The sequence below is a fragment of the Mesoplodon bidens genome, assembly GCF_964165515.1.
Source record: "Mesoplodon bidens genome assembly, chromosome: 4".
Taxonomy (NCBI): Eukaryota; Metazoa; Chordata; class Mammalia; order Artiodactyla; family Ziphiidae; genus Mesoplodon; species Mesoplodon bidens.
In genome coordinates, this window is record NC_138160.1 from 152,070,120 (window position 1) to 152,097,103 (window position 26,984).

Genomic DNA, 26,984 nt, shown 5'->3' on the forward strand with positions numbered 1-26,984 from the left:
ATATTTTTAAAAATTGAGGTAAAATTCACATAATTAAGTTAATCATTATTTATTTATTTTCTTTCTTTTTGTTTTTTTTTTTTTTGGACTGTGTCAGGTCTTAGTTGCGGCACACGGGATCTTTCGTTGAGGTGCCCAGGCTTCTCTCTAGTTGTGGCCTGTAGGTTTTTTTTCTGTCTCTAGTTGTGGCTTGCGGGCTCCAGGGTGCATGGGCTCTGTAGTTTGTAGCACGCGGGCTCTCTCGTTGAGGTGCGCAGGCTCTGTAGTTGTGGCGCGCGGGCTTAGTTGCCCTGCGGCATGTGGGATCTTAGTTCCCTGACCAGGGATCGAACCCGCGTCCCCTGCATTGGAAGGCAGATTCTTTACCACTGGACCACCAGGGAAGTCCCTACCATTAACCATTTTTTAAATTTTAAATTTTATTTTAAAAATTTATTTATTTGGGGCTGCATTGGGTCTTTGTTGCTGCACGCAGGCCTTATCCAGTTGCAGCGAGCTGGGGTCACTTCCCGCTGCAGTGCGCGGGCTTCTCATTGCGGTGGCTTCTCTTGTTGTGGAGCATGGGCTCTAGGCGAGCGGGCCCAGTAGTTGTGGCTCTCAGGCTCTAGAGTGCAGGCTCAGTAGTTGTGGCACACGGGCTTAGTTGCTCCGCGGCATGTGAGATCTTCCTGGACCAGGGCTCGAACCCATGTTCCCTGCATTGGTAGATGGATTCCCAACCACTGTGCCACCAGGGAAGTCCCCCATTAACCGTCTTAAATCACAGTACAGTGGTATTTAGTACATTCACAAGGTTGTGCAACCACCAAATCTATCTAGTTCCAGAACATTCCATCAACCCTGAAAAAAGCCCGTCCCCATTAGCTGTCACCCCCTATGCCCCTCCCCAGCCCCTGACAACCATGAACCCACTCTCTGTCCCTGTGGATTTTCTTGTCCTGGACGTTTCCCATCAATGGGATCATACAACAGACGCTGCACATGGCTGTCCCAGGTCCCCTCCCAGCAGTGCAGACAGCACGTTGGAGGGTGCTGGTGGCCATCGTCTGGCCACTCTGCCCCCCCTTCCCCCAGCTGTTCCTGCCTTCTCTGTCCCTCAGCGTCGTCTCTTGGAGATTTTGAATTACCGAATTACCTTCTGTGGAAATGGTAATCTGGGCAGGAGTGGGCACACTCTCCCTGGAAAAGGTCAGACAGTCAAAGCTTTGGGCTTCGCGGGCCCGACGTCCTCTGTCCCGCCTGCTCGCAGGCCCTGTCCTGGACCCTGGGGATGCAGAAGTGAACAGGGTCGCCACCATCCAGTCCTCCTGGGCTGACCTTCTAGTGGAGCAGAAAGAGAATGAACAGCAGACGCTTAAATGAACAGCCAGGACTGAGCCTGGAGGAATCCCCCGCTTCCAGGGAACAGCTCCCTTACAGTCAGGGAGGGCGGCTCTGAGGAGGTGACCGGGAGCCTGGAGCTGGGGAAGGAACCAGTCCGCAAATAGATGGGGGAAGGGACGGCTGGGGCTGGCTGGTGCAAAGGCCCTGTGGCAACCAGGCTGGGCCTCATAAGGACAGAGGCGGGGGCTGGAGCCCAGGGTGGCGGGAGGGGAGGGCGGAGGGCTCACTGGAGGGAAGGCCTGGGTTCCACGGTCAGGCCCCAGCTGGGCTCTGCTGGGCTGGCGCTGACCCTGTGCTCTCTCCCCTCAGTACATGGGCTGCATCGAAGTCCTCCGCTCCATGCGCTCCCTGGATTTCAGCACTCGCACCCAGGTCACCAGGTGAGGCCCGGCTATGGGGGTGGGGGGTCTGGTGTGTAGCTCTGTGCTGGGAGGTGAGGGTGGTGGACTCGGCGACAATTCCCTCCCCCTTCCCGGCTTGGGGAGCAGTGCTCTGCAGGGTCAGAGCGATCTGGGGCGGGGCACAGTCCCAGCTCTGTCCCCGCCTGCCGGTCACCCACGCTCTCCGGACCCTAGATGATTGCCATAACCTGGAGACGACAGCCCATCCCTCAGAGAGTGTGTGGGTCCCACGAGGGGTGTTGAGGACGCCCCAGCATGTCCTGGCACCCGGGGGGCGGTGCTGCTGGCTCCCGGTTGAGACTCAGGGCAGGGCTGCAAGGGGCTGGGAGCCCGTCCAAGGTGACCAGGGCATGTCCACCGTCCCGGCTTTTTTTGGTGCAGAGAAGGCATGGTGGTGTCATGATGCTCCGAGCTGCCTGGACCTGAGTCATGTAGAGTCAAGGGTACAACCAGGGCTGAGACAGGAGGGGCCCACATTGTTTTGCATGTTGAAAACTGACTTAGTGCATTCACCAGAGACATTAAAAAACTCTACTGAGATATAATTCACATATCAAGCAATTCACCCCATCAAAGTGTACAAATTCGATGTATTTTGCTGCTTTTGAAGTTATGCAACCATCACCACGATCTAATTCCAGAACATTCCATCACCCTGAAAGGAAGCCCCATCCCCATAAGCAGTCACCCCACCCCCTCCCCATCCCCTGACAACCATGAACCCACTCTCTGTGTCTGTGGATCTGCCTGTTCTGGACATTTCCCATCAATGGAATCACACCCTGTGTGTCCTTCTGTGTCTGGCTTCTCTCACTGAGCATCGTGTTCTCAGGGTCCATCCACGTTGTAGCGAGTGTCAGAGATTCACCCTTTCTCAGGGTTGAGTGATGATCCTGTGTGTGGAGGGGCCACATGGTGTTTATCCATCTTCAGTTGATGGCCATTCGGCTGCTTTCTACCTTTCGGGCTGTTGTGAGTTGAGCTGCTGTGGCCGCCCACGGGCAGGCTTTGTGTGGATGTGCGTTTTCAGTTCTCCAGGGTGTGCACCTGGGGGTGGGATTGCTTCACATTTTGAGCAGCTGCTGCTGCATTTTGCCTTCCCACCTGCGGGGTGAGGGCTTGGTTCCCCTCACAGCACCGACATCGTTGAGAGCCTGCTGTGTGTCCATCTGACCCTCAGGATCCTGTAAAAGTTCCAGCCCCTCCGCAAGGAGAAGCCGTTCCATGGAAGTCTCTCCCATTCTGTTTGGGGGGGTTGGTTCTGCCATTGTGTCTGGGGGCCCAGAGCAGAGGTCATCCTCTCATGCCACAGATGGGAAGCTTGGCCAGCCTGTGGCCACACAGAACTTGGGGTTCAAGCTGAAGGGCTGTGTCAGCAACCCCAAATCTGACCCCCAAATCTGTCAAGTGGGCTGTGGCTCAGAGGTCCGCTGGTCACTGAGAAAGAAAGAGCTGGAGGGGGAGAGCTGAGGGCAGGGGCACCTGCGGGGCACACGGGGTGGGCGGCTGGGAGCCCGGAGCCCCTGGTCCAGGCTTCCAGGTGCCCCAGCATTCCTCCCTCCTCTGAGCCCCTCCCGGCTCAGCATCCACTGCACCCCTTCCTCGGCCCATCGCCCTCTGACCCTCCCCCCTTCTCTGAGCCTCTGCTCCCTGCACTCCAAGCTCTCTAAGCCCCTCCCCCCTCCACCCACACAGGGAAGCCATCAACCGGCTCCATGAGGCTGTGCCTGGCATCCGGGGCTCCTGGAAGAAGAAGGTGGGTGAGGGGCCCATGGCCTCCGGGTGGGAGCGAGTAGGGGGCACGTGGCCATCCCGGGGCCTGCCAGCTGGAGCCCCACTGCGGGCCCACCTTCCTGGTGCCCTGTGGCCCCTGCAGGCCCCCAACAAGGCACTGGCCTCCATCCTGGGCAAGAGCAACCTGCGCTTCGCGGGCATGAGCATCGCCGTCAGCATCTCCATCGATGGCCTCAACCTCTCCGTTCCCGCCACGCGCCAGGTGAGCGCCGCCCGCCCCACCCCCAGCCTCCGCCAGCCCCGCCCAGGGCAGGGTCTTTGGACTCACCTAGGTGAAGCCTGGAGGCATGCTGGGCGCGGGCCCTTGGGCGAAGTGCAGGTGTTGTTGTGAACTGCGCACCGGGACACGTGTGGATTTTAGCACGTGTGTCTGTGTCAGGGGTGTGGTGACGTGTCTGAGCCTGGCGCCCACGTGCGCACGTGTGAGAATGCCCACCAGTGTGGGGCGGGTTTGCCCTCCTGTGTGGCTGCGTGGCCATGGGTCTCTGCGTCCTGCCCTGGCTGCGGGGCTACCCGTCCAGTGGGGCTCTTGGTCATCCTGGCGTCCTGTGGAGGGGATGTCTCCATCCCCTCACCCCTGTCCTTCCGGCCTCCCTGTGGCCTTGGTCTAGTGACTGGCCCGAGCCCCTGTCTCCTCCCCCGACCCTGAAGCGGCAGCCCCGTGACTGGTGGTCTCTCTTCGGCCAGATCATCGCCAACCACCACATGCAGTCCATCTCCTTTGCGTCGGGTGGTGACACGGTAAGGCCGGGACTGGGGGTGGACTCCTGGCCCCTCTGTCCCCCCAGCCCCGAGACCCCCTGCCTGTGCCCGTCGGTCCCACCTCCCGCGTTGCTGGCACTCCTCTGCCCGCTGCCTTCTCTCCCCAGGACATGGCAGATTATGTGGCCTACGTGGCCAAGGACCCCATCAACCAGAGAGGTGAGGCCCGGTGGGGGCGGGAGGGGCCCTTGGGCTGGAGCGCGTCAGCCAGCCGAGGCCCCGCTGATGCTGCGCCACGACCCCCAGCCTGCCACATCCTGGAGTGCTGCGAGGGCCTCGCCCAGAGCGTCATCAGCACCGTAGGCCAAGCCTTCGAGCTGCGCTTCAAACAATACCTGCACAGCCCCCCCAGGGTTGTCGTCCCCCCGGGAAGGTACCGGCCTGTCCACCCCGTCCTCCCGCACCTCTGCCGGCCCTGTCCCTCCTCCCCGGGCTTGGATCCTTGTCCCCTCCCTGCTCTGTGCCCCTCGTGGCCCACGGCTTGGCCACCAGGACCCCATTTCCGCATCTGTAAAACTGGGATAAAAACATCCCCACTCCTGGCTGAGGTGAGGGCTCAGGGAACTGGTTGGCGGGTGGTGGCCGTCATACTGTCATTGTTAGTCTGCACGGGGGTGGCTGGCGCTTCTGCAAAGGGCCAGACTGCACGTCCCGCTGTCTCAGCCATTGTGGCGGAAGGCAGCCAAGGAGGATGTGTGAGCAATCGGCGGTGGGCTGTGTGCCAGCAGAACTTTATTTATGGACACCCCCAAACTCTGAATTGCGTCTGACTTTCACATGTCATCAGATGGTGTTCTTCGGATGTTTTCTTAGCCATTTAACAGTTCTGTGGCGTAAAAGTGTAGAAACCGTCCTTAGCTCCTGGGCTGGCAGAGACAGGCAGTGGCCTGCGGTCGGCTGTTTAAATATCTGGACAGACAGGAATTGGCTAGAATAAGGAGTGAATAAATGAATTTGTTAGAAGTCCGATATGCAGCGATGAGGGGCCTGTGTGCACAGCTGGACACGCCCCTGTGGCCTTCGCAGGGGCTTGCACGCCCCTCGCACACGCCCCAGCCCCTGTCCTCCCCGGGCTGCAGGGCCCTCCTCTGGGGCCCCCACTGCGACCTGCTGTCCCTCCCTGACGGAGCAGCAGTCAGAGGCTTCCCCTCTTTTGCTCTTAGGAACCACACTTGCCTGGATGAGCCTGCATGGCATAAATTTCGAAGGCACCATCCAGGGCCAGAGGGCAAGGGCGTTTTCAAGGCTGAGGGGTGTCGCCACCCTAAGCCATGGCTTCCGGGTTCTGGGTGCAAGGCTGGCGCTGTGCCCTGGCTCTCTAGTGGGACTGGCGTGGGCAAAGGGGGTGGAGACCAGCTTTTCTGAGTCCCTGCTTGGTTCAGCCAAAGTGCTGAGGCTCGTGCAGAATCCCCTCTGATGGACAGAAAGGGGCACCCAGACCCTCCATCAGCAACAGTTCCTGGTGCCACCGCCCAGCTGATGGGGGGCGGTCAGGGTCCCTGGGCCTGGCTTGCCCGCCGCACGTTGCAAAGCTCAGCCTGGAGTCCTCGACACCCTGTTGGGAGCCAGCCCCTTCCCCCGTCCCGTCCCCTGCTGGGGCCTGTGCTCCCGCTGGCTCTGTGTCCACAGGCTGACCGGGCCGGAGGATTCGGCCTTGGGGGACGAGGACGAGGCAGAACACAACTACTACAACCGCACTCCTGGGAAGGAGCCGCCCCTCGGCGGGCTGGTGGACTCCAGGTTCACCCCCACGCAGCAGCCCTGTGCCCTTGGGGCCCTTGGCCAGGTCAGCCTCTGGGACCTCGTGGGCAGGGCGTCCCAGGGGGGCCTGACCCCCAGCCCCTCCTTCTGCTCCTGTTCTCCGGGATCCTAGAGGAGGGTCTCTTGTGCCGCCCCCGCCTCCTTCCTCCCTCCCCAAACGGCCCAGATCTGCTCGGCCCTATTCTTGACACTTCAGACGGGATTTCCATCGCAGACGTTGAGGAAATGGGTACAGCAGTGATTGAATCAGGGCTTCCAAGGAGGATAACGAGAACGTACCCCAGGGAGACTGACCACCCCTGGTCAGGAGGATGTCCCTGAGGGCGGGGTTTGGGCTGGGCCCTGACGGGTCAATAGACGTTGCCCAGGAGAGCAGTACAGGGAAGGACATCAAGGTGCAATGAGGCAGCATGTGCCAGGGCAGGCGTTCCAAGTGGGGACGGCCCATGAAGCTGCAGCAGAGGCGTGTGGTGGGCGCGCGGGCAGACTGAGGTCAGGGAGCGGGGGGTGGCTTCAGAGCCGAGCTTCGAATCTGCCTTCTAGGAGGGTTGGTGTGGGAGACCGGGGTGCTGCGCTGTGAAGAGGGGGTGCTACAGGCCACTCAGGAGGGTTGCCGTGGGAGATTGGGATCTGGGCTTGCACACTGCCGGAGGACCCCTTCTCCCTTTTTCAGGGAGCATCTCCTGCTCGAAGAGACGCCCGAGGCCCGCAGTGGGACGTGGGCCCCTCAGGTACGGTCGGCCGCTCTCTGGACTGTGGGGGGCCCAGCCCTCCCCCTGGGTCCCCACCGCCCCCTCACACTGCTTCCACTCTTTAGGTCACTCCACTTTCACCGACGAGATTGTATCCACTCCCCGTGCTCTTAGAGATTTGACAGCGTCTGCTTTTTTTTTTTCTGTGCAGACCAGTTTCCTTGTATTTTGGGCATAGGTCCTGCATCTCGTGGTTCAAAGCACCAGAGTATAAAAAGGCATCCAGTGAAAAGTCAGTCCCCCTGCCCCATTTGTTTTATCCACCGCCCTAATCAGGTAACCGCTGTTAGTAGTTTCCATGGTTTTTCCAGAATTTTGCATGCACATTCAAGTCAACTCTGACATACATGGCTTTCCCCGGTTTTTAGACGGTGGCGTGCTATCGACCCCTCCACCTTGCTTTCCCCTCCTAACAACCCAGCTTGGAATCCTCCCCACATCAGGGCACGGCAGTCGCCCCCCCCCCTTCTTTTTCACCACAGCATAGTCCCTGCCACGTGAAGGACTGTCCTCGCTCAGACATTTGGGCACTTTCCAGGTGTTCGCCACGACAGCGTCCACCACTCAGCTCTGTTCAAGGGCCTCCGTAGAATCTGTACCCGGGACAGTGGCTGCTGTTCCATGTGATAGAAATCACACAGCTGCCCTTTCGATTTACATTCCCACCAGGTATCATGAGCTTTTAACAAAATGGTAGAGTTTTCGGCCATTTAAATGTTAACGTTATACAACATTTACAGTGACAGAGAAGCCTAAAATCCCCTTTGCCCCAGCTCCGAGGTCGCGACCTCACCCCCCTGGCAGTTTTGTGTCTCCTTTCAGCCTTTACTACCAACAGGCCCCCAAAGAAGTCAGGACCCCGAGGCAGGCTGCAGACACCTTCGGTCTCTCGGGGGCTCTGGCTGCGTCCGTGTGCTCTTCTGAACGGCTGGGTGCTAGTCCCCTGTCCTTGGAGTTGCTTATTGACGTGGCCCCCTCTTGATGGGTGGCAGACCCCTTGGGCGCCCCCGTGTGTCCCTCCCACGGATGCTGAGCTGTGGATGGAGTGCACACGTCAGCCACAGTAGGGAAGCTGCCAAATGGCTCCCCGATGTGGCCGGGAAGCGTGTTTGCCCACCAGCCCTGCTGTGGCTGCCTGTTCCCTCACAGCTGTGCTGACATGTGTTGGGCTTTTTTTTTTTAGATCTTCCCAAACAATCTGGGCATTTCGCTGCCGAGCATCAGAGCCCTACTGGCTCCCAGAGCTTGTGGTTAAAGAACATGCGTGGCATTGGGTGCCCAGAAGGTGCCCAGCCGTCATCTGGCCCTGGTCAGCTATTTCTCTGGGACATGGGCTGCTCAGGCCTGACTCCCAGGTCTCACTAGCATTTCCTACCCCTGAGCCTTTGCACATGATGTTATCACTTCTTATCATGCCTTTCCCAAGTCTCTGGCCAAGAACTCCTACCAATATGTCAATGCCCCAGCTCCAATGCCCAGGAATTTTCTCTCTTTGGACTCCTGCAACCCAGGTTTCTTCCTTCTCACTTCACCTTGATTATAAGAGGCCAGGAGAATCTGTGCCTCCTCTGTGCAGACTGGGAAGCCTGGGCTGAGGCCCCTCGGCCCCCATCAACCACCCAGGGCTGGAGCAGCATCAGCACACATATTGAATCATAGCCAGAGGGTTTCATCTTCACCCCTACTAGTGAGGAAGCTACTCCCATTCTCTCCATTTTGCAGAGGAGGAGACTGAGGCATTGAAAGGTGACCTTACTTGCTCATGCCCACAGAGGGTGGAGCCGATGTAGGAGCCCAGGTGTCTGTGAGGGTTAAGGATATAATTGGCTTAAAGCAGAGATCTGGGCTTCCCTGGTGGCGCAGTGGTTGAGAGTCCGCCTACCGATGCAGGGGACACGGGTTCGTGCCCCGGTCCGGGAAGATCCCGCATGCCGCGGAGCGGCTGGGCCCGTGAGCCATGGCCACTGAGCCTGCGCGTCCGGAGCCTGTGCTCCGCAACGGGAGAGGCCACAACAGTGAGAGGCCCGTCTACAGCAAAAAAAAAAAAAAAAAAAAAAAAGCAGAGATCTGCGGCTGCAGGCCCTTGGGCTGCATTTGGCCACAGTGTATTCAAAGGTCATTATTTCCCTGCCAACGATTAAAAATGGAGACGTTTAGAAATGGATTGACACTTCTGGGGAAAAAAAAATACACGCGTGCCCTTTGAACCTAGGAAAAGATGCTGAACCTTGCTCAAAATAAGAGAAATGGAAATTAAGTTCCCCCAGGATGCCATTCCTCACCTATCGGGTCAGCGAAAATCCAACAGTCTGATAATACATGGTGGTGAGGCCTTGGGAACAGGGCAGAGGCAAACTGGTGAGGATCCAGCAGATCTGGACCCAGGTGCTGAGGGACCCGGGGAGAAACTCCACCAAGGATACCTTTTCATGGTGGTGTGGCTTTTGAACCATGTGAATGCTTTACACATTCAAAAACAAAACTGAGAAAAGAAAAGAAAGGAAAGCCTAAAATAGAACGCAAGCAAACAAATGACCTGACCATGTATCATGTTGATAACATAATTACAGGGAGAGCAGAATTTTATTGTTATTATTATTATTATTATTTTTTGCGGTACGCGGGCCTCTCACTGTTGTGGCCTCTCCCCTTGCGGAGCACCCGCTCCGGACATGCAGGCTCAGCGGCCATGGCTCACGGGCCCAGCCGCTCCGTGGCACGTGGGATCTTCCCGGACCGGGGCACGAACCCGTGTCCCCTGCATCGGCAGGTGGACTCTCAACCACTGCGCCACCAGGGAAGCCCTGTTATTATTTTTTAAACGTGGAGATTTAACATAAACATTGGGGTTCCTGCCTTCCCTTGAAACTGGGAAGCTCTGGCCCCCTGGCCACTTTCCTGCCTGGCAGACAGGCGTGGGTGTGTGTGTGGGGCCCTGCTGTGCAAAAGGGTGGGGCTTCCTTCCTGGAGGGAGACAGGTGTCGGCGGGGCTGCCCTTCAGGGCCCTTGTCCTTGGGGTCCCCCGGCTGACCGCCCCCCCACCGGCTCCCCAACCCCAGCCCCGCCCGGGGATGGCTACGTGCAGGCAGACGCCCGGGGCCCACGAGACTACGAGGACCACCTGTACGTCAACACGCAGGGTCTGGACGGCCCGGAGCCCCTGCAGCCTGAGGACAGCCCCAAGAAGGACCTGTTCGACATGAGTAAGTGGGGGTGAGCCAGCCTGCTGGAGGAGGCCAGGCCCGAGCAGCCCGTGGCCTGATGGGAGATGCCCTGTGTCCTCCCCTTGGGACTTCTCCCCAGGTTATAGGGTTGGGGTGGGGAAGTGTGCTTCCTATGGTACCCCCTCCTCGGTGGGACCCTCCAGTCTCCTGAGGGTAACCCAGCTCCCTCTCTATGGGGGAAGAATGTGATGGGGGGCGTTCAGGCGTCTCTTCTCTGTGGGACGCCTCCGTCTGCAGGAGGCCTAGCTCCCCATTTCTGGGTCTCCCCAGTCTGATGAGGGAGTTTAAGCTTCCTCTTCATGTGACTCCATGGTCTGAGGGAGGAGGCCCAAGCCCCTTAAAATGGAAATCCCAGCCTAATGGGGGATCCGCAGTCTGAGGAGGTAGGCCTAATCCAGGTCTTGATAAAGGGACTAGCTGATGGTGGAGCCCATTCCTTCTTCCCTCTGGGATGCCCCAGCCTGAGGGAGGGCTCAGCCTGATGGAGGAGGTTTGGGTCCAAAATACCCTCCTTTCCCACAACATCAATATTATTTATTTGTTTGTTTGTTTATTTTTTTTGGCTGAGTTGGGTCTTCGTTGCTGCACGCAGGCTTTCTCTAGCTGCGGTGAGCAGGGCTACTCTTCATTGTGGTGCGCGGGCTTCTCATTGCAGTGGCTTCTCTTGTTGCGCAGCACGGGCTCTAGGCGCGCGGGCTTCAGTAGTTGTGGCTCACGGGCTCTAGAGCGCAGGCTCAGTAGTTGTGGCGCACAAGCCTAGTTGCTCCGCGGCATGTGGGATCTTCCCATACCAGGGCTCAAACCCATGTTCCCTGCACTGGCAGGCGGATTCTTAATCCCTGCGCCACCAGAGAAGCCCTGGAAATCTCTTCCTTCACAGTTTGCAAAGCCTCCTTCCCCCCACCGACGACTCGATTTCTTGTCATTACAGTAGTGACATGACACCTGCACCTGCTGTGGCCCTGCTGGCCCCTCACAGCAATTTCAGATGGGAAAGGAGGTTCCCTGGGTGTGAACTCCTTCTGAGGCAGGCTGTCCCCTTGGGTGACCAGCCAGGTGGTCCAGCAACCCCAGTGGAGAAAGTGATGCTTGTTGCCAGGCGCCCATTAGAAATCCTGGGGTTGCCTCTGATTTGCCCTCCTTGGGGCATGTGCTCATCCCCCAGCCAATCACTAGGCCAGGGGTGCGAGATGAATATGCTGATTGGCCAGGACTGGTCACATGTCCTGGGAGCGGGAGGCTGGGTCAGCTTCCCCTAGGTCACTGGAGGAGTCGGGGAGGAGTGATCCAGAGGGACCAGAAGTGGAAGAAGGGTGGAGGCAGAGCACAGACACACCAGGGCAGGGGTCAGGGCTGCGACTGTACTCCAGGGTGTTTGAGCTATGCGGCCACATCTCAGAGAGGGTGACTGGCTTGCACAGTGTCACAATGGTGCCTGCTGGGAGTCTTAGGAAACTTAGGAAGACCATCCGGAGCTTTTCCATTAGAGTTTGGAAAAGAAAGGGATGCCTGCTGCCTACCACCGAGGTGGAGCATGGAGTGGAGGTCCTGGCCAGTGCGGTCAGACGAGCTGCTGAAACAAGAGGCATCAACACTGGGAAGGAAGCCAGTGTAACAAGACAAGAAAAAGAAGTAGGTGTGCACCTTGGAAAGAAAGACATGCTCGTTCTTTGCACGTGGTTAGATAATCCAAGAGAATATACTGCATTACTAATAGAACCAATAAAAGGTGAAGGAGCAGGTCCCCCCAGCCCAGGCCCCTCCAGCCCAGCAGGAGGCAGCTTCCCGCCCCCCCCGCCTCCCGTACGGTCTTTGCCCACAGGACCCTTCGAGGATGCCCTGAGGCTGCATGAGTGCTCCGTGGCCGCGGGTCCGGCGGCAGCCCCCCTTCCCGTGGAGGACCAGTGGCCCAGCCCGCCGACCCGCCGGGCCCCCATCGCCCCCACGGAGGAGCAGCTGCGGCAGGAGCCCTGGTACCACGGCCAGATGAGCCGTCGGGCGGCGGAGAAACTGCTTCGAGTGGACGGGGACTTCCTTGTGCGGGACAGCGTCACCAACCCGGGGCAGTATGTCCTCACCGGCATGCACGCAGGGCAGCCCAAGCACCTGCTGCTCGTGGACCCCGAAGGCGTGGTAAGGTGGGCGCGGGGGCGGGGCAGGAGTTGGGAGGGGGCTGGAGGCTGTGTGGGGTGGGGTTGGGGAGGGGGCCTGGGGCAGGTATGGAGCCGGGCTGGGCAGGGAAGGGACCTGGCTTCTCCCCTCAGCCCAAGGCCCAGGGCTCCTGCCTTTTAAGCGCCCTTTAGGTTTAAGGAAGTATTTTTCAGATTACAGAGCCCTTTACTCTGTTTCCCTTTACCAGGTATTTTAGAATTACAAAGTATTTTGCAGTTTTAGAAGACTTTTAGGTTTTACAAAGGACTTCCCAGTCTATAAAGCATTTAGAGGGGTTACAAAACCTTTTCCAATCTCAAGGCCTTTTAGGACTTACAAAGTAACATATTCCATCATTTGCAAGATGCACTTTTTCCCCCCACATTCTATCATCGCTAACGCATCTTGCAAACAGTAATGTCTTTGAGCGATAAATTTGGTTGTTTCAATTTCTAACGTATCTGAGGGTTCACAAAGCAGGTCTCCATTTACAAGGGGTTTCAGGGCCTGCAAGTTAACGGAATTGCTTCAACCCTCTGGTACACACTTTCCTCTCACTTTGACAACTCTAAAGTCTTGATTTTTTTTTAAACCATCAACTGCATCACTTTTATCATGACTGAACTTGGAGGTTTTTTCCTCTTCTTGTGGTACATAAATTGTGATGCATCTTGCAGCTGCCTTGCGTCAGTGAGGTTTGGCATATCCTATAGCTCCTAAAGCATCTTAGGGTTTACAAGGCATTTTCCAATTTACAAGGAGTGCTAGGGTTTTGAAGGGTTTTCCATTGTCCAAGGGCCTTGGGCTTTGTAGGGTGTTTCCCTGGTGAGAAGGAGCGTGGGGTGTTAAGGGCCTTCTCAGAGTTTACCAAGTGCTTTTACCACCTCCAGCTGAATCCTCGGCGCCGCCCTGAGGGGCTGCGTGTGCTCTGTGCCCTATACGGGGCACACTGGGGTGGCGACTGTGTGGCCTGGCCCAGGTGGGGCCACGGCTCCAGGCCCCTGTTCTGTCAGTTCCCCGAGCCACCTCCTCCCTCGTGTCTGATCGCAGTGCTCACAGCTGTGACCTCAGCCTGGCGTGCTGTCAGCCCTCCCCCAGGCCTAATTCCCTCTCCGGTAAACAGATCTCCAGGATGAGAGACACTATAGAAGCTTCAGAACCTCCGTACATACTTGGTTAACATGCAGGTTCCCAGGTCCTGTTCCCAGTGCCTGGGAAATAGGTGGTTTACCGTGGGCCCAGGCATGTGCATTGCCAGCCTGCTCCCCGGGTGATTTGTGGCCAGCGAGTCTGGCATCGCCCATGAATGTCTGGCAGCTGGCGGCCAGCGGGTCTGTGTTGTGTCCAGGTCTATACGCAGGATGCTAAGGTTTTCTCATTCTAAGATGCAGGTGGCTTTTAGATTTGGTGGTTCTGATTTTCAGATCCATGTCTACAAGATGCCTGGCGTGTATTCATTTCCTAGTGCTGCCCTCCCAAATGATCACCAACTGGGCAGCTTAAAACCACAGAGATTTATTCTCTCCCAGCTCTGGAGGCCAGACGTCTGACACCAAGGCGTTGGCCGGGCTGGTTCCTTCTGAGGCTCTGAGGGAGGATTGGATCTCCCCCTCAGCATCTCATGGTTGCCGGACTTTCTTGTTCTCTGGCTTGTGGACACATCACCCCAGTCACTGCCTCTGTCTTCTCGCAGCCCCTCCCTGTGTCTCTGTGTCCAAGCTTTTTCTCTTCTTATAAGGACACCGGTCACTGGATTTGTGGCCACCTGAGTAATCCAAGATGAACTCACCCTTTTTTTACTCTTTTTTAAAATTAATTTTTTAATTGAGGTATAGTTGATTTACAATGCTGTATTAATTTCTGCTGTACAGCAAAGTTACTCAGTTATACATATGTGTATACATTCTTTCCTGTATTCTTTTCCATTATGGTTTTCCCAGGATACTGAATATAGTTCCCTGTGCTCTACAGTAGGATCTTGTTATCCATTCTATTTATAATCGTTTGCATCTACTAACCCCAAACTCCCAATCCATCCCTCCCCCACCCCACTCCCCCTTGGCAACCACAAACCTGTTCTCTATGTCTATGAGTCTGTTTTTGTTTTGTAAATAAGTTCACTTGCATCATATTTTAGATTCCACATAGAAGTGCTATCATATGATATTTGTCTTTCTCTTTCTGAATTACTTCACTTAGTATGATAATCTCTAGGTCCATTCACATTGCCGCAAATGGCGTTATTTCATTCTGTTTTATGGCCAAGTCGTATTCCGTTGTACCTGTGGACCACATCTTCCTTATCCATCAAGGTGAACTCATGTTAATCACATCTGCAGAGAGGCCTTTTCCAAACAAGAGCCCATTCACAGGTTTCAGGGGTTAAGATGCAGACGTATCTTTTTTGGGGGGGCACCATTCAACCCGCTACAGGAAGCGTGGCCCCAGAGTGCTGGTGCTTTTGGAGCCTGTGTCCACACGTAGTTCTGGAATTCTGAGGCTGATTCTGTGGTTGAAGTCTTGGACCCAGTGGTCCTCAGCCTTGAGCGCGAGCTATCGGAGGGCTCGTGAAGACGCAGCTCCCCATCAGCAGGTCTGGGGCTGGCCCGAGAGTTTGCCTCTCCGACAAGCTTCTGATGGTGGTGATGCTGAGGCCTCTGGCCCCACAGGTGCGGACGAAGGACGTCCTCTTTGAGAGCATCAGCCACCTGATCGACTACCACCTGCAGAACGGCCAGCCCATCGTGGCCGCCGAGAGCGAGCTGCACCTGCGTGGTGTCGTCAAGCGGGAACCCTGAGCCAGGTGCGTCCGGCCCCGTGGGCTCCCAGCCCCCATTTGCCAGATTTTTCTCGTCTGAAACACTAAGATGCACATGCCACAGAATTCATCCACAACTCAGTGGGTTTCAGTGTCTCCACAGAGCTGTGCCACCTTCCCCCATCTAATTCCAGAACATTCCATCACCCCCAAAGGAAACCTGTGCCCATCAGCAGTCACGCTCTGAGTTGTTTAGGGTAACTCTGTGTTTAACTGGGGGTAAAAGGCCCCCGGAGGAGGTGGGTCTGGCGGGGCTGGAGTGTGAGGCGAGATGGGTGGGTGAGAAGGTCCACCCATGCCTGTCGCTTCTGGAGCCTCGGGAAGTCTTGAGTGGGCGAGGGACAGGCAGGTCTTGGTGATTCCAGGGCCTCTCTGGTTGGGGGGGGTGCGGGGCTGGGGTGAGGTGGGGGCCTGGCTAGGCAGGGGAGGATGCGGCCGAGCTGGGGCACAGAGGGGTCTGGGTGGCAGCCGCAGTCTTTGGGGAGCAGACAGAGGCAGGGCCCGGGGATACAGGGAAGCTGGGAGCCGGGGGCTCAGCTCGCAGAGGGAAGGGGCTGGTGGAATTTCCCCAAAGGCTGAGAGGCGCTTCTGGGCCAGGTTGGGCTGCTCTGCCGTCCCCATGACAACAGTCTCTTCCTGCCTCCTTCCCCACTCAGCGCTGGCCTGCTCCCTGCCCCCAGCCAGGCCTCGGCCACCACCGCAGGCAGAGACAGGATTCCCAATCTGGAGCAGGGCTCCAGGGATGGGGGCGGCCTGTGGAACACCTGAAACCATCTGCGGCGCCGTGGGGCCATGTGTGTGCACGTGCCGGGGTCTGACCTGCTTCCCTTCGTCTCCCTAAGTTGTTTGTGACCCAAGAAGCAACACTGATGGCAGTAATCATAGCTGCTAACGCAGCAGCTGTTGCGTCCAGGCCCTGAGCTCATCCCTTCTCCACATCTTCACCGACTCCCATGCACCGCTGACAAAGGCACTGCTAAGAGCGTTCTCAGCAGCACAGAGAGGTTAAGGGTGTGACCTACCCTAGGTCACACAGCAAGACCATGGAGGAGCTGGGACTCGAACCCTGGCCCTCAGCCTGAGGCTTGACGCTGGCTCACTTTGCTGCCTTGTAACTGAGGCCTCTGACACCTGAAGCCAGGTCTCCGGTTGCTGTCTCTGCTGAGCCTTGACCTCTCCTTCTCTTTCTCCCCCAGGTCGTGGTTCTCAGCCCGTGGCTCCTGTCCCCGCTCCCCCCCGGATGGCCCTGTGGTGGCCTTAGGGGCCCTCAGCTTTTCTCTGGACCCTGGTCGGGCCGGAATCGCCGCTGTCTCTCCTTCCTCCGCATGGGTCTCTGGAATCTTCCTTCTCCAGCTGGCCCTGGGCTGGGCTGGGTCAACCCCGCCAGGAGACGGAGCCCACGACCCCTTTCTCCCACAGCCCTCTGCCTGCCGCCAGCCTTCACCTGGAGTGAGGGCACACATACCAAAGACAGAGCCTTTTCTCGCCTTTAAGGAAAATATATAAAAAAGCAGCCATCTATCTCGGAGCCCTGGCCCAGGTTCCTGATGGGACAAGGAGGCACCGTTTCCTTTCCCAGCTGGATGTCAGCTCACCTCCCTGGAACCAGCGGGTCCCCAGTTCCCTGGCATGGAGATGGATTCCTGTCCTGGCCGGGCTCAGATTTTCCACCTGAAAAATTAGTGCACAGTTGTCTTTTGGGGGGAGAATCAAGGTGCTTTGGGCCCTCAGGCCAGGGCAAATGCTGATGTTGAAGTGGGGGGGCAGCCTTGGGATGATGGGGGGCATCCAGGCAACCCCAAGACAACTGACCCGGGTGGGGTTGGTTGTGAGGCCCCCGCCCTCCCAGCTGTCAACCTGCACTGGACACTTGGACTCAGTTTGTAATTAAACCTGGGAATGACCACGGGGCACGTGAGCCCTCCTGCACCTTACAAGGCCCTCTCGGGGAGGGGGTCTGGGTTCAGTCTCCTGGTGGGGGGGAAGCCAAGGCAGCACCGGATTTGGCCTCCCCGCGGCCGGAGGAAGAGGGAGCCAGGTCCTGGCTGTGGCCCTGTTGGGGTGGGGCCGGATCCCCTGACATTTCCCAGAACCTCAATCTTATCCTGAGATAAAGCACACTCCAGCTCCTCTGTTAAACATACCCCCAGCCTCTCTTTGGAAACACTCTATCTCCCAAATGCCAGAAACTTCTGTCCTTCGAGATACCCCCAGATATCTGGCAAAAACCTCTTTGTTTTCTTCTCCAAATAGCTCCTAACTTGTCCTGAAAGATGGCCTGGCTTCTTGGTCTCCCAACGTCTCTCCTCATTTTCCTGAGAAGACCCCAGTTCTCTCTCAGGCCCCTTTATCGACCTCAAAGCCCCTACTTCTCCCGCATGCCCAGCTCCCTGCTCTGGCACCCGACTCTCTTCTCCTGACCTTCCCTCACATGATTTCTAAGTCCCAGGGAGACCCCCATCTCTCCCCAGGACCCTCCTTCAACTCCTCCCAAAAACATGGAGGCATCCTTCCCAAGGAGGCACCCCAAGCCTCACCACATCCCTGCCAGGCTGGGCCACACCCCTACCCAGGGTCTGGCTCTGGGGAGGGGCTGTGCTTTCTTTGCTGTCAGCAGGCTCTGTCCCAGGCTGTGGGGGGACCTGGTAAGGGTGTGGGCAGTGAAAGCCACTCTGGTCTGCGTGTAACTAAGGGGGAAGCCATCAAAAGGCAGAGCCAGAAGGGGACTCTGATGCCATGTCTCTTACTTCAGGGACCTGGAGACAGAGCCACCAATCCATCCATCCATCCAACCATCCACCCACCCACCCATCCATCTGTCCATCCATCGTTCATCACTCTACCCACCTATCCATCACACATCCATCCATCTAACTACCCATTCACCATTCATTTGTCCATTCATCCACACCCCCATCCTAATATCCTTTAATCTGCCTTCATGACCTCCTCTTATCCACCTGCCAGGACCCCTGGTGGGTAATGGAGATGCAACATGACCAAGACAGACCCGCTCTTGTGGAGTTTGTCAAATGACATTAATTAGCAGGTCACTGCTAAGTGTATGATGACAACCATGGGAAGGAAAGTGCCCTGGAGCTTAGGGGCCCCAGGAAATCCAGGAGGGTTTCTCTGTGGGAATGATCTGGAGGACAAGCAGGGAGGCCCCGAGAGAGGAGGAGAGAGATCTGGGCGGAAGGGATGGTGTGTGCAAAGGCCCTGGGTGTGTGGAGCACAGCTTCTTCAGGAGACAGAAGGATGGCCAGAGTGGCTGGAAGGGAGATCAGAGGGGCGGTGGAGTGGGGGGCACAGCTGGGCAAAGCTTGGGGCCTTTTGAGCACAGAGGTGATAAGATTCCCAAGTGGGAATTAAGCTGTGGGGGACAGGATGGGACTAGGAGGTGGTGGGCAGAAAGAACTGGGCGGGGTGTGTGTGTGTGTGTGTGTCCGATTCTGGAGATTTGTAGGCCATTCATTCCTAGCTCTGGGTCCTCTGAGGCCCAGGCTCCCCTTCAAAGTCTCTATCTAGCACCCCACCCCGGGCATGTGCTAAGAACTGCACAGACTTGGAGTCCTGAACTTCTCCCCACTTTACAGATGAGGAAATAGAGGCTCCGAGGAATGAGGTCACTGCCAAGGCCACACCACTGGGAGATGGCAGAACCTGGATTCCAACCCCATCACCTCCCTGATGCTGCTCCCTGAGTCGGGAAAGCCAGGCCTGGGGTCCCCCACGGTGACGGGGGCTGAGAGCCTGGGTCCCGCACAGCTGGCTCCTGCCCCATTCTACCTTCAGTTATTCAGTCAACAAACGCTGCTTGCCCCAGCTTTGCCCTCAGGGAGACTTAGGGAGGGAGGTGGTAGAGACGGGGGTTCAAACTCCATCGTGCCGCCTTGGCCAGTAGCTTCCCTTTTCTGAACTGGGTGCCCTGTGGCTTGGGCCTCCCTTGTGCCTCAGTGTCCTGCTCTGTAAAATGGGGATGATGGCCCTCCTCCGACGTGGGCTACCCTGTGCCTTGTTGGGCCCGGGACTCTCCTGGGAGCTTGCAGACAGGCCTGCACTCCCTTTTCCAGGGAAGGAGGCGGAGCTCAGAGGGGAGGCCGCTGCCTGGAGCCAAATGGGCACCAGGTGGCCCCTCTGGACTGGAGCTCAGATCTCTTTCCAGCCACCTCCTGGTGCTTCCTCCCAGCCACCCTTAGGTCTGCCACATCCCCCTCCCCATTCAGTGGGTCCCTGGCAGGGTGTTGAGGATAAAGGCCACCCGGCATGAGGAGGAGGACTCGGCAGAGGGGCCCCCTCTCTCCAGCCTGAGCCTGCAGCCTGCAGCCTCCCCATCTCTGATTCCAAGAAGGCTGCTGCTGAGGGGGGCAGTCCTGGGGGGGGCTGCCACGCCCATCAGCCGAGGGCTCTGTGGACCGGGAGAGGTTCCTGTTTACAGAAAGGGACATGGAGCTGGGCTCGGAGCTGAGCTGACCAGCTGGAAGGGCCCCTCCCAGGGTGGGGTCCCCAGCCCCACAGGGCAGGCCTTCGGGACCTTCCCCAGGTGCCTTCCCCCACCCTCCCTGCCATGCCTCAGTTTCCCCAAATGTGATGGGGTGGGGATAGGAGTGAGGCTTCTGGCTGAGCTGGGCCGTGGTGGGGTCAGGTCCTGGGGCCCCTCCCCCACTGAGTCCCCTTCCTCACCGGTAGCAGCATCCGTGGAACCAACACTTAACTCACACGTTTCTGAGCCCCGTACTAAGCGTTTTGCAAATAGTACCTCACCCTGTGGAATCTTCACTCTGACGCTGCAATTCAGGGGCAGGTGTTATGCCCATGGACTGCTGAGGACACAGAGGCACAGAGAGATTTGGACGCTTGCCGGAAGTCACACAGCAGGAATAGTTGGCACCAGGATTTGAACCCGGATACAAGGCTCCAGACTAGCGTCCTGAGCTACTCAGCGCAGAGACCGGCACAGAATAAACTCACTGCCCTCCTCCCCCAACCCAGCTGGGAGGAAGACCCCGCTCCCAGCGAGGCAAGGGTGTGTGGGGAGCGAAGACCCAGTACCCAGGCCGGCCTGTCATCAGGACGCCTGAGCGAGTCACCTCAGCCATCCTGGGCGGTGGCTCGAGGCCCCCCGCAGGGAAGAGCATTGTTCTAGGGTCACCCTTCCTACTGTGGCACTCCAGGCCCAGCAGGGGTGACTGACATCAACCGAGTAATTGCTCGAGGGTATTTTTCATGAGAGCTGAAGTTAGTGTTCTGAGAGCTGAAGCTAGTGTTCTGCGGGTTGTGTTGGGCTGTGAGGCGGGGCAGGCAGGGCAGGCTTCCTGGAGGTGGCAGTGAAGTGATGCATTCATTGGTATCTGCCTCCTTTGTCAGACTGTGTGGCCACGCCAGTGTTGCCCCCAGAACAAAGTGGGGCTCAATGTTTGCTGGGTGAGCAAAGTTGAGACAGGCCTCTTGAGGGAGCCTCATTTTCCCCATCTGGACAATGGGACTCTAAGCCCCACCTCACTCCAAGGTCAAGTGGAAGTGTTGGAGGGGCCTCTGTCCAGCTCCAGCTCAGTCTGCCCCCAGTCCCCCCTTCTGCTGTTGAACCAGCAGTCACTCCAGACCAGCCCCCATCCCAGCTCCAGCCAAGACGACGCTCGGGGACATTTCTGGAAGAGAGGAGGCTCCTGGAATATGATAATTAAATAAGGTCTAGGCATCCCCTGCTGTGCATCAGTCTTGGCAATACATTATCTTGCTGGACTTGGGACTCATCACTCGGCCTTGGATTCCAGAAGAGGAAACTGAGGCTGGGAGGGAGGAAGGAGTGAGGAAGAGGGGGGTTGGGGCCAGCAGGTCACAAGGGTGGAGGGTGGAATCCCAAGTCATGCTGTGGTCTTAGAGCTGCCAGGCCTGAGTCTCCTGGTCTTACCCTTGCTGGTTTATCCATCTGTGAACTGCAGGGGGGTACTCTCTCCTTTCACCCCGAATCACATTTTTCCTGTTACATTTTGTCATGGGAGCCACCAAACCTACGGTTAGTATTTACCTGTGTATTTCTGTATTGGCGTCCTTCCGACCAGGACGCATCACAAAGCTGGCAGCTGCATGCCGGTCACAGCCATGTTCCCAGTGTCCAGTAGGTGCTCGATAAACATCTCTCCATGAAGGAGCAGCGCCCTGGCCGGCTTCTCGGGTGTCTGCACTGAGCCGCGTCTCAGCGGCTAGCTCCTTGTTTCTAGAAAGAAACCTTCACCTTCCTCATGAGCAAACTGGAGACAGCCATAGAACGTACCCGCCTGTTTTTGTGGAATGAGCTGGGGAGAGGACGCTAAGAGCCTGGAACTGAGAAAGTGCTCAGTAATAAATTCAGCTGCCGTTATTATTACTGCTGTTCTTTTACTCGTCAGCGTTAAGTCGGGAAATGGCCCTCAGACGAACTGAGGCAGGGGCCTGGGGTTTCGAGGGGCGTCAGCAAACCGCCACCACCTGCCTCTTTCCCCCCACCCTTTCAGTCCCCGAGTCCCGGTGAGGCTCCTCGGTTCTGCCCGCCGTGGGCTGCGCAGACCGCCCGCCCGGTCCCGGGGGCAAGCGAGGCGGGGGAGGAGGGCGGCCGTACTAGGTGGAATACGGCGGCGCGGCGGCCAGCTGGGCGGTTTCCCGCCGCCGCCGCCGCCGGTGAATGAGTCCGACTGCGCTGCCGCTGCAGCCCGACCGAGGCTGCGCCCGCGTCCCCGCGCCCCCAGCCTTTGCGCCGAGACCCCGGCGTGTCCGCGGAGCAGCCAGCCTCGGACACCATCCCCGGGCAGGTGAGTTCGGGGCCCTGCCACGCTCCGCGGGGGCTGCTAGGACCCCAGCCCCACCCCCAGCCGAGTCCCGCGGGGCGGGGTGGGGGGAGGAGGGGAGGGGTCGGTTCGCCGCGCCGCCAGCCCCCAGACTCACCTCCTCTCCCTTCCCTCACCCCGGATGCCTGGACCCTCGGCCCGGGGAGAAGCCACAGGTGGATGGGAGCTTGGGGGGGTGGTGGAGCTGGGACACCCCAGGGTCCACCGTACGCCCTGGGGTGTCTTCCCCCTGGACTGAGTGCGGACCCCTTTAGAAAGCGCTTTGAGATCCTCAGAACGGGGGTGAGGGCGAGAGTGGAGCCGCAGTCCCCTGGGAGCTTCCCGAGAGTCAGCGCCGCCCCCACCTCCCGGGCCGGGCTTCGGCACTTGGAAGTTAAGCGCGATTCCTTCGGGGAGGGGAGAGGAGGGGCGAGCCCACCCCGCCGCTGTCCTGGGCCTCAGCGCCTTCTGACCCCGCTGGCCCCCTGCAGGGCTCCCCCCAACGGGTGCCGGGAGCCCCTCTTCCAGCCCCCGCGTGCAGGGGGGCCTGCAGCTCCTGAACCCCGCTTCTCTTCCCAGGCTCCGCAGATCCCTCCAGGCTCCTGCCTCCGCCCCGATGAAGAAAACCAACATGTGGTTCTTGGAGCGGCTTCGTGGGTCAGGGGAGAATGGAGCTACGGGGGGCGAGGGTGGGGACAGGGCCGCCAAGGGGCCCCTGTACAGCAACGTGCTCACGCCCGACAAGATCCCGGACTTCTTCATCCCCCCGAAGCTGCCCGCCGGCCCCACGGAGCCGGAGGCTCAGGCTGAGCTGGGGCCCTCGACCTCGGAGCAGAACCTGGCCTCTGCCGCGCCCCGCCGCGCCCCCCGGAGCCCCCGGCTGCCTGCCAAGCTGGCCGCCGAGAGCAAGAGCCTGCTGAAGGCGGCCACCAGGCATGTGATCCAGATCGAGAGCGCGGAGGACTGGACCGCCGAGGAGGCCGCCACCAACGCCGACCCCCAGGCCCAGGGGGCCATGTCACTGCCCTCGGTGCCCAAGGCCCAGACGTCCTATGGCTTCGCCACGCTGGCCGAGAGCCCCCACACACGGCGCAAGGAGTCTCTGTTCCATAGCGAGCACGGGGCTCTGGCCCAGGTGGGCTCCCCGGGCACCCGGCGCCGTCGGGGGGGCGTCAAGGCCAACGGGGGCGATGGGGCGCCCAGGGAGGCCGGCGGTGCCCTCATGAGCCCGGGCCGCTGCGTCAGTGGCGGGGAGAGCGACACGGGGTCCTCGGCCGAGTCCTCGCCGTTCGGGTCCCCCCTGCTCTCGCGCTCCGTGTCGCTGCTCAAAGGCTTCGCCCAGGACAGCCAGGCCAAGGTGAGCCAGCTGAGGCACTCGGTGGGCTGCCACGGCTCCCTGTCGGCCGACGACAGCACGCCGGACACCAGCCCTGGGGCCCGGCGCCGCCTGGCCCGCAGGGCCACCCCGGAGCCCGGCCCCGAGGCCGGCGCGGCGCCCCGCGCGGAGCACGCTGTGCGCATAGGCCCGCGGGGCAGCGTGCGGCTGCTGGCGGAGTATGAGGCGGCCCAGGCCCGCCTGCGCGTGCGCCTGCTGGCGGCCGAGGGCCTCTACGACCGGCTGTGCGACGCCCGCAGCATCAACTGCTGTGTAGGCCTGTGCTTAGTGCCCGGCAAGCTGCAGAAGCAGCGCAGCACCATCGTCAAGAACAGCCGCCACCCCGTCTTCAACGAGGACTTCTTCTTCGACGGCCTGGGGCCGGCCAGCGTGCGGAAGCTGGCGCTCAGGATCAAGGTGGTGAACAAGGGCAGCAGCCTCAAGCGGGACACCGTGCTCGGGGAGAAGGAGCTGCCCCTGACCTCTCTGCTTCCCTTCTTGTAAAGGCCCCCACGCCCCCTCCTGCCGGCAGAGGAGACCCCACCCCCACCCGGATCCGGCAGGGGAGGTGGTTTCCACTCAGGCTGCCCGGCCCTGATGCTGCAGCCCATGTTGGGGGTGTCCTGGGTCATGCTATTTTCCAGGGGTTAATGTTTCCAGAGGAGAAGGGAGGGGGCTGCCGGGGGAAAAGAAGGGTCAGCTTGCAGGGCTGAGTCCCCCTGTGCCCCAAGTTCCATGCCCCTGCCTCACCCCTTCCGGAGTTCTGGAACCTGGGCCAGGAGGCAGCTAAGGCCGATCACAGACCCAGAGGCCGCCGGTCCTGAGGCCCAGTCATATCTTCTCCTCTGCTGCATGAGTGTCCTCCTGTCACCGGCCTGCCAGACCCTGCCCCCCGCCCCCCCAGAGATCAGGGCCAGGCCCAAGTTCTGCCCACGGTGCCCCTCGGGGCTGTGGGAGAATCCCCTCCTGGGGTGGGCTGGCTCTGGGCAGTCCTCAGTCCTCCCAGGCTCTGGAGGTGAGAGCCACGTCTGAGAGCCACTGCCTGGCAAGGACGGGCAGCCGTGGAGGAAGTCCCAGAAGATGAAAATGGGGGCAATTGCTCCCCTCCTGCCCCTCGAGCGAGACAGCCCTCCTGTCAGCTGTTTTCCTCCATCGCCTTCTCTACTCGGGATCCTGCGGCCCTGCTGGGCGTTGGGAACTTCCCTCCCCTGGAGGGGTTTCTCAGAACGTGCCCAGAGAGTAGTGCCAGCCCGGGGGCCCCGTTCCTCCCTGGCCCCTGCGGTTGGGGGCTGCTGCCCCTGCCCGCTCCTGTGCATTACCCAGGAAGTGATGCCCAGCGACTGATGGCCTTGACTTTTACTCCACTCGTGTACATAGGTTTTGGTTAGGGTGGGTGGGACAAAAGGGAGGCTGGGGAGACCCTGGTTGTGGCTTTTTGTGCTGCTAAGACCGCTGCATGGGTTTAATTGTGTCAGTATGTGGGTCCTTGAATGATTTTTGTGGAGGTTTCCTGCTCAACGAAACAGAAATGATACAGTTTGAAGCAGGGGCCAGGCAAGGCCAGCTCTGCCCCTTCACCTCTCCTGGGCTGCCTGCTGGGCAAGGATGGACCCGGCCAGTCTGTGGGGATCCTGGGGTGCCCCACCCAGTCCAAACGTTGTCCCTACTGGCTCTGGGTCTCCAGATCATCCTGGGGGAGGGGTGAAGGAGCATGTTTCCCTCCAGAGCCCTGGGGCGGGGGGAGGAGCATGTGTTCCCTTCTGCACATGTGGTGAGACATACCTGTGCACCCTTGAGGCTGAGAACGAAATCCCTTGGCACTAGGGTCCCTTGCTGTGCCCCCTCCGGCCTCTGTCCTGGGCCTGCTCCCTTAGGCCCTCTGCTCCGGGGGACCACCAGGCCAGGCTTGTGGGTGGAGGAGGCAGACAGCCCTGCATGGAGTGAGATGCTCAGACTTTCAGCCCCCTTCTCTGACCCTGACCGCTCACATCCCTGGCTTTCCTTCTGGGGGCCCCCATTTTATAGGTCCCTGCACTGTTTGACATCTGTGTTTGAAATTGACTGTGGGTACATCTTTAAGACATCCTACCCCAAGTGTTTGTTTATAACTGCTGTTTTTAGTGCAATAAAGGTGTTTCAGGGATGCGGGGGTGGAGATCTGCTGGCTTTGCTGTTTAATAACAAGAGAGGAGTTTTGTCTTGAATTCCAGGGAGGGTGGCGTGAGCCTTCAGGGTGAGTGAAGCCCTCCCCAGCCTTTTAGAGCTTCTGGGCCTCTCCTGCTTGGAGTGGAGGCAGGGAAGCGAGAATGCAGCAGGGCAGGGACCCCCAGGCCCTGTTACGAGGACATGAGACGTTCATCCCGCAGGTGTGCGTGAGAGCGCGCCTCGCCAGGGCCACGTGCATCCCATCTCATAGGTGCGGAGACCCCGCCTTTCAGTCACCCTCCCGAGGCAGCCTAGCCCAGAGCCAGGATATGAATCCGCGCCCTCACTGCAGCCACTGGGGAGAGCCATGCCAGGATCAGCCCCTTCCTTGCTCTGACCTTCTGGGGACAGAGACTGGACGTACAGGGCCGTCGTCGAGGGGGACCCCCTCAGATGCCATCAGCTGCCAAAGCGGGAGCGCCGCCGCTGACCTGCCCCTCGCTCCCGTCTGGTCTGCCCCAGCCCGTGCAGTCAGACAGGAGGGCAGCCCCCACCCTTGTCACACACCCTGGAGACCCCCTGCCAGGGGCAGTGGGTTGGGGGCGTGGGAGCTGGCTCTGGGCCATTCACATCTGTGCCTTCGCACAGCTTGTTCTCTCTGCTTGGAATGCCTCCTGCCCCTCAACTTCCCTGCTCTCAGGCTCTAGCTGAAATGGCACCTCATAGAGGAAGCCTTCCTGGCCCTCTCTGCTGTGTGTTCCCTGTCCCACCTCAGCTCACAGGCTGTCTGGGGTCGTGTCTGTCTCCAAACCCAGGGCTGGCAGGTTTATCTCCGTGAAAGGCCATCTACAGCCCCAACACTGTGCTGGGCCCCAGGGAGGCTCCTCACAGTGTGTGAATCCGTGGAAAGCCGTGGCCTGACCCTGTCTCTGGGTTCCTGCAAGGTTGCTGGGGAACCGGGGAGCTGGCAGTGGAGGGCGAGGGTCCCAGCCCTCCCCCGTTGCTCCCCCTTGAGGAACTGCCCGCTCTTTCTAGCTTGGGTCTGACCCTGCCTTCCCCTATCCCCCTGGGAAGTGGCTTCCTTTCACTCAGGGACCCGGGCTGGGGGGCAGGCCTCCCATTACGGAAGCCTGGGGGTCAGGCAGTGCACAGGGACGGGAGGGTGTCTGTGCAGCCTTCGCGAGTGTGGGAGTTGCAGCTGGTGTGGGCTGAGTTTGCTCCATTTGACAGGTGGGGAAACTGAGCCCCAGGGTGTGGAATCAGACCAGCTGTTCCCTCACCAACTTTGTGCGGGTTGGGGTCCTGAGCAGCCCCCACCTGCTGACAGCCTGCCAGATGAGCTGCACTAACCAGGCCTGGTTGGGTTCCAGGATGTGTTGCCAGGGCAACCGGGCACCTTCTTGCCTCTTTCCCACCAGCCACTCATGGATGGGCAACCGGTGTGTGCGCGTGTGTGTGTGATGTATGTGTGCATGCACACATTCACGCGCCTCTGTGCACATGTGTAACTGTGCTGTAGGCCTTATGCACGTGTGTGTGAATGTTAGTGTAGCCATGTGAATGTGAGAGCGCAGCCGTGTTTGCACACGTGTGACAGTGTGGGCATAAACACGTG

General features: G+C 59.1%; 2 protein-coding genes across 4 annotated transcripts in view; both read left to right on the plus strand.

Annotated features, from left to right (window-relative positions):
• Window positions 1-16,964, plus strand: part of SHC2 (SHC adaptor protein 2) — a 30,281-nt gene extending 13,317 nt beyond the window's left edge. The window contains exons 2-13 of one of the 3 annotated variants that reach the window (XR_014015530.1): window positions 1,693-1,763; window positions 3,480-3,540; window positions 3,661-3,780; window positions 4,266-4,319; window positions 4,448-4,499; window positions 4,587-4,713; window positions 5,970-6,126; window positions 6,775-6,832; window positions 9,913-10,056; window positions 11,900-12,215; window positions 14,898-15,031; window positions 16,243-16,964. Coding sequence is in view for 2 of the 3 variants with exons in the window: in XM_081231187.1 (XP_081087313.1) it covers window positions 1,693-1,763; window positions 3,480-3,540; window positions 3,661-3,780; window positions 4,230-4,319; window positions 4,448-4,499; window positions 4,587-4,713; window positions 5,970-6,126; window positions 6,775-6,832; window positions 9,913-10,056; window positions 11,900-12,210; window positions 14,898-15,026 (1,320 nt within the window). In the remaining variant the exon portion in view is untranslated. Of the gene's footprint in view, window positions 1-1,692; window positions 1,764-3,479; window positions 3,541-3,660; window positions 3,781-4,229; window positions 4,320-4,447; window positions 4,500-4,586; window positions 4,714-5,969; window positions 6,127-6,774; window positions 6,833-9,912; window positions 10,057-11,899; window positions 12,216-14,897; window positions 15,032-16,242 lie in introns of all 3 variants that reach the window. The other 2 variants (XM_081231186.1, XM_081231187.1) reach the window with 2 other exon arrangements.
• A 5,492-nt stretch (window positions 16,965-22,456) lies between these two features.
• Window positions 22,457-23,938, plus strand: C2CD4C (C2 calcium dependent domain containing 4C). Its single transcript, XM_081231206.1, has one exon. It carries the CDS (start codon window positions 22,466-22,468, stop codon window positions 23,726-23,728), a length of 1,263 nt encoding a protein of 420 aa, XP_081087332.1. The 5' UTR covers window positions 22,457-22,465; the 3' UTR covers window positions 23,729-23,938.
• The last annotated feature ends 3,046 nt before the right edge of the window (window positions 23,939-26,984 follow it).